At 39.7% G+C, this 15475-nt stretch overlaps 1 protein-coding gene across 1 annotated transcript in view; it reads left to right on the forward strand.

Annotated features, from left to right (window-relative positions):
• CRYBG1 (crystallin beta-gamma domain containing 1) overlaps positions 1 to 15475 on the forward strand; it is a 43319-nt gene that overhangs the window by 22207 nt on the left and 5637 nt on the right. The window contains exons 13-19 of the mRNA XM_072857875.1: positions 2133 to 2259; positions 2438 to 2470; positions 4226 to 4335; positions 4596 to 4725; positions 8490 to 8629; positions 12369 to 12492; positions 13683 to 13841. Of these exons, the coding sequence (XP_072713976.1) occupies positions 2133 to 2259; positions 2438 to 2470; positions 4226 to 4335; positions 4596 to 4725; positions 8490 to 8629; positions 12369 to 12492; positions 13683 to 13841 (823 nt within the window). The remainder of the gene's footprint in view (positions 1 to 2132; positions 2260 to 2437; positions 2471 to 4225; positions 4336 to 4595; positions 4726 to 8489; positions 8630 to 12368; positions 12493 to 13682; positions 13842 to 15475) is intronic.

Here is a 15475-nt window from a genome sequence, read left to right on the forward strand (position 1 = left end):
TCTCTAACTGCATGGGCTGACTTGCATGGGAGAGTGGTAATTATTTAAATCCCACTTATTTCAACATAAACATGTGCAAGAGAGACACGTTGATTACTTCTGTATTCAGGCTTCTTTTTAGATGGGGGAAACGAAATAACTGCTATCGAGAGATTCTTAGGAGGTATCTGGCATGTTTTATCATTCACTTAATATCAGAAACACTTGTTTACATAGATGTCAATCAAGTTAAACTGTCATGCACTGTAGTTGTACCCTGGCATTTGTGCATTGGAAAATTTAATGAACGTCTGCTAAAGAAATTGGTTAAGGAAACCTCATTTTCACAGCTTTTGGTATATGTGGTATACAGGTATAGACACACCTGAGACATTTGAACTGTCTGCTCAGTTTATTGTACATACCGATGTCTCTCTGATGAATTACTATGAGGTGATTTTGAAATGTGCCTTGAAATATGCCTTAAGTAATTAGTGCATAACAAGTTAGAATAATTGATTATGTCTGAGGCAAACCAAGAGATGTGAATAGTGATAAATGTGAATCAGTATATGAGTATTTGCCATGGACAAATAATACAAATTTCATACTCTCAGCACATACATGTTGATGCAGCTTTATTTCAGTTTGAAGTTGTCCCACTTCTTACATCTGCAGAGACTCTGGCATTTGTTCTTGGAATAAAACTGCAGCTTAATAGAATCCAGTTGCTTGACACACGTAGATCATTTTATGGTGAATTTCGATGGTGAGAGTTAGCCTCCACTGCAAATTATAAGTTCCGTATAATTTTACTGCTATATGATGTGAAATTTGTGTTGAAACACTATAAGAAGACTGCACTGAAAGTGGGTTTTGGCATAACCTAGCATACACTCGTTACGCAACGCATTGGCTAAAATTAAAAGCTGGTTGACTGTGAGTAGAAGATTATCTTGTAGAACCAGGAACCAGCAAGATGTCCTGATCCCTGCACGAATATAATGAATGAAACTCAGCTGTTACTGTGGCCAGTTCTAATATCAGCACTCAAAGACAAACAAAAAGGATGAGTTTAAAAAAGAGCCAGAATGTAATTATGGGAAAGTTTGGGAAGTCCAGCAGTGAAAGGCAGCAGAAGTTATGTAGGTTATCACAAAACCAAAGGTAGTGCCGAGGAGGGAATGCTTTATCTGGGCTTTCAGTATGGAGCCAGGGTTAGAAGGACGCTGTAATAAAAGGTTTATTAATGTAGTAGGCTATGCATAGCAAGACTAGCTGATAGCAGGTACTTCAGACTAGAAATAAAGCGCTGCAGGGGTAACTGACATTGGAGAGATACACTCCAATGTAGTGATTTGGTTGCTTTTCTAATACTTCAAATGTGTATCTCAAAAGTTCAATGTCTTTCAAAAAGGCATCTTCTGACTGAGACACAAGTTATGGGCTTGATGCAGAAATCTGAGTTTGTGACCTGTGTCAGGCATGAGATCTGACTATAATAATGGCTGTGAATTTAAATACATTAATCTGGTCAAATTTGTGATGGTTTTAATGCTTAACTTTCAAGGATGTTCTTCCTGCTGATGTCTGTGATTCCTAGCAGGGAATAACCTGCTCTCATTAGCATATATGCCTGTTGTTGCAACTCAACTTTCTTTTGGAGTGTGTGTTTGCTTAAACACAGCTGAACTGTAGGTACAGGCAACATTAAAAATCAGTATTCCTATCTTTACTGCCCAGATGACTCTGAAAGTTAGTTTTATCCAAAAAATTGTATTCTGATATCTGTCTGTTTTTCTAGGGAAGAACTTGATCTAGATAAAGTAATAGAATTGTGAAACATCTCAAAATATTCTTACTGGAGACAGCTTTTAGGATATCTAGCAGATGATGTATTTGAACTTGTGGTCTGCTTTAGCTAATTCACTCTGATTCATATCGATATAGTAGGGTGAATGGAAGTGAAATTTGCATTGGTTTTGGAGTATCAGATACACGGGTTTGTTTAAGGAAATAGCATGACAGTTTAGCACTTGAGGGGAGAATTTTTTTATTTGTTCTTACATTAAGACAGTAATTTATATACACATCTGTATTTTGGGAAAGTAGTGTGACTTCTACCCATTGCCCTCCTCTTCTGTCTCTCTTAGGTGGGTGGCTTATGAGAATCCTGAGTTTACGGGGGAGCAGTATATACTGGCTAAAGGGCTATATCCCAGCATTGAGGCATGGGGGGGAAAAAATTGCAAAATATCTTCAGTTCAACCCATCGTTATGGTAAGGAGTTCATTTTATACTTGTTTTGCAAGTTTCTCTGAAGTATTTGGAGCTATACTTTTTCTATCAAATTCAGTTTATTTACATTCTTTAAATGATAATTAATAGTAAACTTTTGTATGTTTGTTATTTTACCACTGTTTAAAATATTTTTTTTTTCCCCTCCAAACTTTTGCAGGATATTGTTGGAAGCAAAAGGGGTAAAGTCAAGGTAAGATACTTCTCTAAGTGCATGAAACATACTGTGTAGTGTCTGTAACATGTATAAATAAAGAAATGGCTTTTTGTCTAGTGTAACACCCACGTATTTGCATAGATGGTTGACTAGTCAGGCAAAGAATGAGAACTGCAGGTGAAGGAAGGCTGCTTTCCAAACCTCTTAAGTAAGGCACATTAAGGCCCAAGGAAGGTGGGATTTAATACACAGCTGCCATTAGAACTTTCTCAGGGCACAGGCAATGTTTTGGTTCAGCAAGCGAGCTGTTTTGGGGTATCGGTGATTGCTCTGAGGAGCTGGAGCCCGCAGCCCTCTATGCAGAGGTGCAGGTACCTGGATTCTGTTGCTGAGGCAAGGGCTCTACAAGTTAGATGATGTTGTTCAGGGTACAGTTGTGACTTAATTCCTTTTAAACCTAGTTCTTTGGTTAACAGTTCTGCTAATGGTGGTTGCACTTTAAGGGAATCTCTTTCACTCACAAATACTGCTGAGTTATGCTTAAAGTGAATGCCATCTTTGTCAATAACTAAGAGAAGGAAACGGGAGGGAGAACTTGTCTGTTCAGTGAGTTAACATATTTTTACGTTGGACTGTCTCCTATGTGTATGCACTAATACGTAGTTTTGACAGTGAGGCTAATGGGTGGCTTTTTTCATCCTTTCATGATTCTGAACCTTTTCATGTTTGTCCCTGTACAAAGTTACTTTTATTTCAGTCAAAATGGTGAGTATGTCATGGAACAAAAAACTAGGGAGAAAAGTCTTAGCTGTCTCGTTTTGCATTCTTGATTAGTAGCATGCCTCACTGGAATCTCCTGCATAGGGATAATGTATAAACTATGGGGAATAAAAATCTCAAGGCTGCTTATTTTCAGCTGTGTGCATGAAAAATTATTTACATCTATGTATTATGTGCCTATTAAGACCTTATCCTAAGGAAACAAAGAAGTAATGGCTTGTAGTCAACAGACTGCATCCCTCGTCAGCATGTTCCTCTTTGGAGAACGCTGTACATGCCCACACTCGTATCTCTGTTAAGAGTGAATAAAGCTGGTAGGCATGTGATAATGTGAATGACTTGTGTGTGATCAGGGTTAATTATCCTCTAACCAAATTAGCAGGTTTGCTGCTTAGAAGTTTTTTTCTTTTTAACAAGGACAAAAGACTGTGGGTGACGTATCCTCTCTTATCCTCTCAGCAGAGAAAGAAGAACTGACATGACTGTAACTATAGCTGTAACAGGCACATAAAGCCCATCTACCCTGGGAATATGTACCATGCCTGTTGGCATGCTGTCTGAGTACTTTGCCAAGATTGTGCACCATTCATGTTCTGAGAGACAGATAGTTTTAATTTAGTGGGAAGACTATGTATTTTGGAGATTAAATGGATTAATAATCTAAACCAAAACCATTTATGGCCCTTTACTAAAGATGTGCCTATTCTGGCCATTCTGTGGGAATTTAAAAATATTCTCCAGCAGATAGTCCAAGGAGCTCTCTTTGTTAGTGTTATTTTAATTATTTTGTATGTTACTGAGTGATTTACAGCCGGAAGTAATTTTTGGTATTGTTACCTTGCTGTCTTGAATGAGGATTGCAACACTGAAGAGGTAACAAAAAATATATGTAACTGAGGAAGTCTGGGTGTTTTAAGTATGTTTTAATCTAATTATAGAAGTAATGGTAGAGACATGTTACTGAAGGCTGAAGAATGAATTGTTTTAAAATATATTTATAACTTTTTAAAGGTCCAGTTATTTTCAGAGCCTGAATTCAAGGGTAACTGCCAAATATTTGAAAAAAACACAAGATGTATTGGTTCATTTGCTGTGAAGTCTGCAAAAATTTTAGATGGCAGGTAAGTTATATTGACTGAATATTGCAAAATCACTAAAATGGTAAAAGTTTTTTAAAAAGCAACCAGCTTTCTAACACCTGAAGTGGTTTCACATATGGGGACTTACAACAATGCTTTGCAGTTTACACATCAATCTTTAGCTTGTCAGGACAAAATGTTGTAAATAATGTTTCTGTCAGTAGCTCTTGCTAAAGACTGAGAAACACTGGCATCGTTTTACTTGCACAGAATTCTTAACAGGCAATTTCTTCTTCCTGCAGCTGCATAGTGTATGACCAGGAAGAATTCTCTGGTAACCAGTATGTGTTAGAAGAAGGAATCTATCCTGATCTGACGGCGATGGGTTGTTCACCCCAAGCAGTTCCAAAATCTTTACGGATTATAAATGTTGTAAGTAAAGCTATTAGAAATATTGTAAAGTAAAGATAAGTACACTGATGACTCTGACCTCCACATTTTTTGCAATACTAAAAATGCTAGAGACGCACAGACAGCAGAGGATTGTTTTTGTTGGGTTTTTATTGTTGTTGTTTTTGGTTTTTTTTCTGTGCAGTAGCAGTTAAATGTCCTAGCTGCAGTCATTTTTTTTTTTACCTCTGTGCTGTTTTTGCAAAGGAGAGGACATCACAGAAGCAGCTGCCTGGGATCACTGGTCTTAATAATAGCTTATAAAAGGTCTTCTGTAAAAAGTCAAGGATGTGTCAGATAGACTCCTTATTTCCCAGCAGGAGAGACCACTTAGAGTGTGTTGAGAAATGTCAGTAGGACAGTGTGAAGAAATATCTGTACTGCGGACCTTGTTTTTTATGCATATTAAAAAAGCAGACCTAACTAAGCAACTTTGCATGAAATACATGTAATTATAAAACACTATTGGTATCATCAGGGAAATGCAATTTGAGTTAATCACAAAATAATGCACCCTTTAGATAAAGTGAAGCAACGCCCAGTGCCATTTGGCAAAATCAGACAATGTTATTGTTATGTATGGTGCATACAAACTAAACAACATTTACATATTTTGTAACTCATCAGTGGCAAGGAACAAGTTTGCTCAAGCCTATAACCAATCATTATGATGGATCACTTATGGAATCTGCAAGTATCTTTTAAGATTGAAGTAGTTACTAGCAAAATGTGGTCAAGAATCCAGGAACTTACAGCAATATGAAGAGATGGTACTCATTTTAAAAAAAGGAGGAGTATGCTGTTGACTCTCTTCTTTGAATTTGGCACTCCACTGTAATTTTGGTAACCTGTCAGTGATGTAGCAGTTGATGAAGGAGAACTAAAATGCGTCATCCTCTTTCATGTCTCTGGAGCATTTTGATGTACAGTGTAAACAAACCTCTGCAACAAGTATGTCTGCCTTCTGAACTCTTTGGCTGTTCAGTAGACAGATCCCATTAAAAGCAATAGAAATGTTTCTAGCCAAGCTTGGTGGGTGATCACCATGAATAGGTCATGGTGATCACCATAGGCTCTTTTGTACGTCAGTATTGAGTTCTTGTGTTTAAAATGTTTGTTTCAAGCTGGAAGGATCAGCTTGATTTTGGAAGATTTATTATTTGTGACAGGGACTGTTGTGTTAAAACAGCCAAATGCCAGTTCTGTGCCTCTTTAAGCTCTTGTAACTTCTGAAACTTGTTCTAGCCCTACAATTTATCAGACTTCAGACAGTAGCATGGAGCTGTATCTGCAAGTCACGTGCTGCTGCTTCAGAGGCTTCCTACCTGCGGAGAAGATGAAAATGGGTTGCTTTGCTCAGCAGTTTATTAGCAAACCACAATACAGAGAATAAGAAGTTAGGTGGAAATGATCATATTACACTGTTCATTTTTCATAATTTTACAAAAGCTTGAATGTTGTTATTCTAGATAATGGTTTCACCTGTCAGATTTATTTTGGAACTGTTTTTTTGGCAGTGCCAATCTCAATTCCTCCCCACCATCTGCCGTTCCCATAACTTTCCTCGTGATTTTTCTGTGACATTTCTATACGAGAAGCACCTTTGCTATTTTAATATGTCACGTTACTATACTTACCTAGTTTAACTCCTCTTTGCAGGGATGCATTTCTAAGGGACCATAGAAAAAGGAAGTGAAAGGGGTATTTGATAAACTTGGAAGTGAAAGTTTAAAAGGGCTTTTGTTCATAAGCTCAAGGTTTTTGGTTTTTTATACCACTGTATCTTTGCTTGATTGTGGTTGCTTTGCATGCTCCACATGGTTGTGCTGCAGATAGAAAATAGCATTTTTTCTTCTTGAATTTGCTACATGTTCTTTTTCCTGAACATACTATAAAAGCAACTGTGAATGTGGTTTATGCTTGAACAGTCATGCTGAAAATACTTCTTTTTAATGAGCAACTCTGTGAAATAACTAAATGTAGATATACAGGAGCACCAGCTTTATACAGTGCAGTACATGGGAAGTACTGAAAGAAAACTCGTGAGCTGACCTTGCACTTCTCTCTGTGGGGAACGTTTTATATAACAGTGTTGCTGCTGAATCTAAAAAATGCCCAGAGTGGAAGGTGTGGCAGAAAATTGGAGGATTTCCTTTTCTGTCTGTGTGTTTTCTTTGTAAGTAGATTATTTGTGAAGCATTGCATATGGTTCAAGGGCTGCTGCCTGACCAGTTGCATGTCTTGGGGTGCAGGTGCAGGTCTGTAAACGGGCTGAGGGGTCAGAGACACCGGGACATCATCATGGTGTGAGTGTTCCTGTTGGGCTCTTTACCCGTGATGACGCATGACAGTCTAACTGGTGTTAACCTTTCATGGTGGGGATGAGCGTACTCTGATTTTGGAGTAAGCTGAAAGGCCTCTCCTGGCATTTTCCGCAGCCTAGCAGCGTGCATGTGATCAGGAAGCATAGCTCAGCTGCTGTGTGATAACCTCGACTGCTGTGGAGGTAATGGTGACGCTCATGCAACGTTGTCATCGGGGCCCTTAAGCATCTAAAGGAAGATTAAAGAGGAATTTAAGCACTGTCTAGAAATTGGTAGACATGAGGTCTCGCCTAACAAAGTCACACAGAAGCATGGATATCCGCTGCCATGTGTGTACGGAGCCACCTCTGCCTTGGAGGGCCTGTTTCCGTGCCTGAGGCCAGATGGGAGTCTGTCGAAACTTCGCATCATGTCGGGCGTTCCCGATCCGGTTGACGTGTTTCGAGCATGCCGAGCACATGCTGGCAGGAAGGAGCTCTTTTGGCTATGGCGTTGGTTTTATGCAGCTGTTGCTGGAAGACTTGCGAGAAAGGGAGTGGCGGGGTCATTTCTGTCTATGAGTGTAAACTGTAACACCAGGACACTCGGGCTTAATTGACTGTACCCTGAGGGATTTCAAACCCTTACCTCCCAGCTTCCAGGGGAAGGCCTTAATTGTGAGAGGTTGTTTCCAGTCCACTACAGATACCTTGCCACACAGAAAAGAGTCCAAGGTTCGTTATCCAGAAGACATTTAAAACGGATTCAGTGATGCAGGGAGCTTCATGTGGGCAGAATCCCTTTGACACCAGAAGCATTTTGACAGAGAGGGAGAAGAATCATCTCCTCACAGCAATTTGGAGGATTCAAATGTTACAGTTTTTGCTTGAGTCATGAGTTTCACCTCAGAAGTATGAATCTTGAAGCTTTTTGTCTAGTCAGAGATTGATGTTGCCATAACCTACTATAAGAGTTAAATATGAGAGCAGTAAGTGATAAGCAGTGCTGACAAGGTTGTCATCATTTGAAGCTGCAGAAGTCAATATTATCTTACTGTTGTGTTCAGGTCTGAAGATGAAAGTTCCTACAATGAGTGGGGTTTAGTGCAATGGAAGAGGGATATGGCATTAATTAAAATGTATTTTAAAACATACTTAAGAAATTATGCAAGAATCAACCACAGAGACACTTGTGTGTGCCTTAAGATAAGGAAATTTTGTTCCTTGCAAAAAGATCCCTTGTGTGTTTTGTATAAGGGCTTTTTATGACTTCTTTCATTTCTTTTAAGTAACCTGTTGCAGAGCAAAAACATTATTTGGGGTCTTTGATCTTAAACAATCAAGAAGAAACCTCTGAAATAGAAGGGCTATGTGGAGTAATGATATTCACAGTCACCATCTGGAGTTCTAACATCCTATAAAAGTGCTCATCTTCCTTTTGCAGGAGCTGTCTGAGCCGTGCATAGCTCTTTTTGAAAAGGTGGGTTTCCAAGGAAAGAAAATGGAATTCAGTACAGAAATCTTAAATCTCCAGTTCCTGGGATACAATCCTCAAATAGCTTCAGTTCAAGTCCTTGGTGGCGTGTAAGTTTAAAATCACTTTTTGATTCTTCAGAATGATGTACTTAGTCAACAGAAAAATTACAGGTGTTAGAAATCAAGGAGTATAAAATTAGAATATCATAATGTGCGCAGTGCATTAATGCAGTTTCTTCTTACAGAACCTTTTCACATCCTGTTTCAACAACATGTTATCACTGACTGGTGCCCTCTGCTAGAAGTTGAAATGAATTTGAATAAAGCTCACAAGGAAACTGGTGTCTTCTCTCATGCCATATTGTAAAAGCCAGCTTGCATAGCATCCTTAAAACCAACTTCTGTGCTCTTGGTTTAGGTCTCAGTCATAAAAAAAATCATTCGGTTTGTGATCTTGTCATGTGTCATAAGTTCAAAATGTTTTAGTAAGTCTTCACGTTCATCCTTTTACCTAGATGTTATGGACACAGTGGTACAGTCAGATCATGATCTGGCCCCTTTTGGCATTAGAATTAATCCATTTTACTTCAGGAATTGGGTCAGACTCTTGGTTGTAAATCTAGCAGTTAAATTCATTTAGCTATTTTTAAGCAGTTGTGTTTTCTAAATTTACTTTTGAAGCTCATGTAAAAAAAAGTCTGTGATGAAGTTTAAAAACTGTCTGGAAGCATTTTGAAAACTACTGTGCTGTCTTCTTCCAGTGTTCCAGCAGATCTGTTAAATTTCTCTTTGTGTTTTTCCTGTTGTTAACCTCTACCTCCAAGAAACTTGCCCAAGTATATGATCAGTTTTTTTCTGACTTGAAGAATGTGACTTATTTTTTTAACGATAGATCCATGTTACTGTTGCTTTGCATGTAAATGTGTTCTTTTGAAGAGGTAAATTTCCAAGGTGTGTGCTAGAGAGATGCTGTTGGATAGCTTAAGACTGCCCTCAAGTGGATAGCTAATACCAGATCTGTAAAGTAAACCATTTTCCCCATCTGGATAAGCTGGTCAAAGGGTTTCCTTCGCACACTGAACTGAAGTTTGAGACACAAAGGTCATAAGAAAAGGTACATGCTCCGTATTCTTAAGTCTCCTGCGATTTCAGTATCTTTCGCCATAACCACAATATAGTTGATTCTCACTTCCCATAACATGATATAACATAAAGTCAAACATCAAGTTACTTCTTTGCCAAGAACATGGTTACCATGATTCCAGGTAATGGAGTTGTGAATTGTGCGTATTTCCTGTCCAATGAATATATATGTTTTTTCTAGTTGATCACTGGAAACGTGTAGAGTATGATATGAAAATTCTGATTTCATTATAGCAGTGTCAGCTGCTGCAATGTGTCAAAATACAGGTTTCAGAGTGTCCTTGCCCCTACTGCCTCCCTTATTGAAGGGGTTTTCATCTTTTCCTTTGCTAAGAGACGTCTGTTTATAATTCTCTTAATTTTATACCTGGGGATAGATGTGTATTAGGCTGTGAAAAAGCACCAAAATTAAGGTGATTGTGCTTCTTCTGGATATAGACATCTACTGACAAATCAGTCAGAGGAAAGGAGGTAACAGGAAAATGTGCACATTAAGTGCTCATGTACTCAAAAACCTATGGCTATTGGACAGTCCCAGAAAATCAGTGTGAGAAAACTCAACAAATTGCACTGTATTGCAGCCTATTTCAAAGCCTAGTTGTAATTCACTGCCTGTGCCAATAGTAGAGAAGCAGAAGTCAGGTTCTGACAGGTTGCTCTCAGTATGGTTGTAAGCATGGTTGGATATGTGCTAGGGGATGTGTTGGATGTGACACCCATCTATAAGAAGGGCCAGAAGGAGAATCTGGGGAACTGCAGGCCTGTCAGTCCGACCTTGATGCTGGGGAAGGTTATGGAGCAGATCATCTTGAGTGCCATCACGTGGCATGTATGGGACAACCAGGTGATCAGGCTCGGTCAGCATGGGTTTATGAAAGACAGGTCCTGCTTGACCAACCTGATCTCCTTCTATGACAAGGTGACCCGCTGTGGATGTTGTCTACCTAGACTTCAGTAAAGCCTTTGGCACTGTTTCCCACAGCGTTCTCCTGGAGAAACTGGCTGCTCATGGCTTGGATGGGCATACACTTCACTGGGTAAAAAACTGGCTGGATGGCCGGGCCCAAAGAGTGGTGGTGAATGGAGTTTACTCCAGTTGGCAGCCGGTCACAAGCGGTGTTCCCCAGGGCTCAGTACTGGGGCCAGTTCTGTTTAATATCTTTACCAGTGATCTGGATGAAGGGATCAAGTGCACCCTCAGTAAGTTTGCAGATGACACCAAGTAGTGCGGCAGTGTTGATCTGCTTGAGGGGAGGAAGGCTCTACAGAGGGACCTGGACAGGCTGGATCGATGGGCCGGGGCCAATTGTATGGGGTTCAACAAGGCCAAGTGCCAGGTCCTGCACTTGGGTCACAGCAACCCCATGCAACGCTACAGGCTTGGGGAAGAGTGGCTGGAAAGCTGCCCAGCGGAAAGGGACCTGGGGGTGCTGGTTGACAGCTGGCTGAATATGAGCCAGCAGTGTGCCCAGGTGGCCAAGAAAGACAATGGCATCCTGGCTTGTATCAGGAATAGTGTGGCCAGCAAGACTAGGGAAGTGATCGTGCCCCTGTACTCAGCACTGGTGAGGTCGCACCTCGAATGCTGTGTTCAGTTTTGGGCCCCTCACTACAAGAGAGACATGGAGGTGCTGGAGCGTGTCCAGAGAAGGGCAACGAAGCTGGTGAAGGGTCTGGAGAACAAGTCTGATGAGGAGCGGCTGAGGGAACTGGGGTTGTTTAGCCTGGAGAAAAGGAGGCTGAGGGGAGACCTTATCGCTCTCTACAGCTTCCTGACAGGAGGTTGTAGAGAGGTGGGGGTCGGTCTCCTCTCCCAAGCAACAGGCAGTAGGACAAAAGGAAATGGCCTCAAGTTGCACCAGGGGAGGTTTAGATTGGATATTAGCAAAAATTTCTTCACTGAAAGGGTTCTCAAGCATTGGAACAGGCTGCCCAGGGAAGTGGTGGAGTCACCATCCCTGGAGGTATTTAAAAGCTGTGTAGCTGTGGTGCTTGGGGACGTGGTTTAGTGGTGGACATGGCAGTGCTAGGTTTACGGTTGGACTTGATGATCTTAAAGGTCTTTTCCAGCCGAAACGATTCTATGATTCTATGAATGCTAAACAAAATTTTTCTATCTGTTTGTCTCCCTGCCCCTGCCTCCTTCAGGTATTTGGAAAGAAGAAAGGTGCTCTGAAATAAAACCTCTATCAAAATACCCTAGAGAACTTCACCCTGTTGCAGTTCCAGTATTTGCGTGTTGCACTCTGCATCTCTAGTAGTTCTTTCCCATGTGGGTCAGGCCTGTCCAGATTAAGATACACAGAACTACTGGTTCTGCACATGCAGCAATCTAGCATATACAGCATATGTAGCATATACATATATGCTCCTTGAGGAGTCACAGTACTTCCTGAAAAGAGATAATATTTAAAAGTTGGGTTCTCCCTTTGAGACAAGAAAATGCTTTGTTTCATTCAGCTTGTAATTTTTAAATAACAGGACTTTAAAATGTGAACTCCAGTGTACTCATCTTAATGCAGTTGATCTAAATCAGGACATGATTTTAGTATTTTTGAAGACCTGTTAAAAATGTCGTTTGCTTTCCAAAGCTAAACACTACTACTTTGTGGGACACATTTCTGTTAAACCCGTGTATTGATTTCAAAGCAGGATTTGGCAGTAAAAGCACTTTGTCTTTTTTTTTTTTTCTTTTTTCTCATAGATGGATAATTTATGAGCATAGTAATTACAGGGGACGTCAGATGTTGTTATCACCAAATGAAATTCCAGATTGGTATAAAGTGAGTGGCTATTGTCAGATAGGTTCTCTGAGACCTTTACTGCAGGTGAGTAGCCTCTGACATGAGATTGTCAAGTACTAATTTATATTTTGTAATGGGCTTGGGGGGATATTATACAGTTGAAAGCAACGTTACAGTCTTGATGCATGTCACAAGCTTCAGCAATGGCAATTGTGTAAAGAAATTGCTCTACAGTTTCGCTTGTAATAAAAGCTATTTGATTATGCTATGTGGCTTTGCAGTTCTACTGCTTGAACTTTTCATTAAGCATACTTTAAAGCAAAGTATAGAAGACAGCATATAAGGATTGGCTAAATTATTTTAACAAATAATGGCTATAACTACTATATGTAAATCATTTTAAGTTGTTTTATAATTAGCACCCAAACTGGTCACTGGCGTACTGTCTGTACTACCTGCATTATTTTTGGAATAACAAGAAAATCGGTCAATAAAAATGGATACTTCAATTAGTAGTGATTTTTGTGTTGATTTAGGGGGGAAGGTCCTTCCCTGCTTATTACTTGGCAGAATAATTTGCAAATCTAATGCAAAATTTATTCTTGTGGTGTCCTTTTCATTTTGTTCTCTAAATAAGGACCATGTGATTTGATCCAATGCTACAGCAGCCCTGTGAGCTTTAACATTTGAGGTTCTTGCTGAGCCATATTTCATTGAGGAAACAACTTTTTCTAATTCACAGATTACTTGTACCTGTAACCAAATGCATTTGCTTGCTGTCATAGCATTGTCTTTGTATAGCCTTAAGCAGAGTTAGGCATAATGCATTTTGCCTGCCCTGGCTGAGAGCTTGTCTGAACAGAAATGTTCATGTGTAACAAGCCGCAGCATGAATGTGCAGTGTAATACTTGCTGCCAGTGAAATAAGCAGCACTGCACAAGTACACCCTTCATGAAAGCTAAGAGCATCTATACAAGAAGTTAGCAGAGAGAAGTTAGTGCTACTCTGAATTAAAAATTCTTAGGTTTCCACTGTGTGCTGATCTCGGTGCATAGGAAGGCCTAAAACTCTCCATGTAGAATGGCGAGTTCTCAAAGCTTGGCTTGCCCTTGGCATTTATGGACTTTGGAATTAAATTCTAAAGTAGAAAAGTTAAGCTTTCTGAAAGAAAGGCACAGGGTTCAGTGCTGAACAGTAATTGGTCTGAAGTTAACCAGAGCAGGATGGGTTCTGCACTGAGACTGTGGTTAAAGAGTTCTATTGTTTTCTGCAGAAACGCGTGTACTTCAGGCTTCGAAACAAGGAAACGGGAAAATTCATGTCAGCTGACGGAAACTTAGACAATCTGAATCTTCTGAGAATACAGGTTGCAGAAGATACAGACTCAGATGATCAAATCTGGGTTTATCAGGATGGATTCATAAGGTGCCGGGTGAGGTTCAAGTTCAATGTGAATTTTCTCTTTTCCTCTCCAGTAGTAGGGCTTTCTGAATTCAATTCCTACTGTATCATCTTAATATATTGTATAGGTTTATTCAATTTCAGCTGTAATATAATATTTTTGTAGGGTTTTTTTAATTGAACTCTGGCTTTTTCAGGTGATACAAACTGGTTGTCTGATACCTTTTTGATATAATTGAAATTTTGAGATATTTTAGTTATGGTTTACTTTTCCCCTAAAGAATGGTAGCCTCATAAGTACAATCAACACCAGAAGATCATAGTCTTGCTCTTCATGAGCTCTTTCCACTCTCATGCCCTCTTTCTCCACAGTGAAAATATCACAAAAGTGTCAAAGCAGGGGAGACCTTTTCAAATGCAGACCCTTCCTGATAATTTTTTGAACTATGCATACCTTGTGGTAGGTCGATTAATGTAATGTAGGTTATATCCTCTTCTGTATTCAGGTAAGCCTAAAGATAAAATCCTACTCTTTTGGGTTTTTTGGGTTTTTTGTTTGTTTTTTTTCTGGTTATCCCTGTATTTGTTGAATTCATCCCTTTTCCATTCCTCTGTACAAGTTTCAAAATGAAGTCCTACTTTTCTCACAGTCCATAAAACTAATCATGTGCGAATTGTCATTGAGGTGAGCAGAGGTATGCGCAGTTCATAATGTTTAAGCATGAACAGTCTTAGGTAGGGATGCCAGCCAAAGAAAATTAAGTTACTTTAATACTGTTAAACAGCTTGACTGCAAAGAATCATGTGAACTTTTTCTACAGGATTTTATAACTTCAAAGGAGCTATTTATAACTATGTCATTTATGCTGGAGGGAAGAATCTTACTGTTAATAAGCTAAGGTATTGTTTGGACATGTTTACAGGACACATGCAGTAGTAAAAGGGATTTATGTAGACAGCAAAATGATACAAAGTAAGCTAAAAGCATTAATATCGCATACAAAAGACTTCTCTCTTGACAGTGCCTCTCAAACATTTTACTGAAAGTATCCCTATCGAGACAGTGTGGTATTATATGGCTTTGGATAAATGCTCTTGGGTTTTGTCCCCGTCTCTGTATCTCATAAAGCAGTTTTTCTGTGCACAGAAAATACACAGGTCGTGCTGTATAGCAATCAGGTAGCTTAGTGCGGAGTGCAAGCTGGCAACATGGATCTTGAATGACTGAGTTCTGCCATCTTTCTGTTGAATGGCAGTAAATGTATTTTGCACAAAAAAATTGGGTTTCGCCACATTTTAGAAAATTAGGCTCATGGGTGGGTAGTTATGTGCACGTAGGCAGACATAGGTCATTGGAAGAACTTGTGCCTTTCTTCCTGTTAGCTTAGGTCATCTCACTGACTGAGTCACGGTACCTCGCGGTATGCCTGAGGTTTTCAAGGAAGGGCTGTTTTAGGTAGGTGGGATAACCAGTAAGCAGGATATGAAAGTTACTCTCACTTTATCAGAGACAGATATGAATAGCAGATATGAATTCAGGTCTCCTCACTCTTCATGAGTTTCTTGGAGATCGGTGAAGTAGTGGCCTAGTGGACCTAATGTGTAAGCTTTGAGTCTTCCAAGTCCCACTAGAGAACATTTTTAGATACAGATGAGAATTTCAGA

The sequence above is a fragment of the Ciconia boyciana genome, chromosome 3 (genome assembly GCF_034638445.1).
Source record: "Ciconia boyciana chromosome 3, ASM3463844v1, whole genome shotgun sequence".
In the NCBI taxonomy this organism is placed as follows: domain Eukaryota; kingdom Metazoa; phylum Chordata; class Aves; order Ciconiiformes; family Ciconiidae; genus Ciconia; species Ciconia boyciana.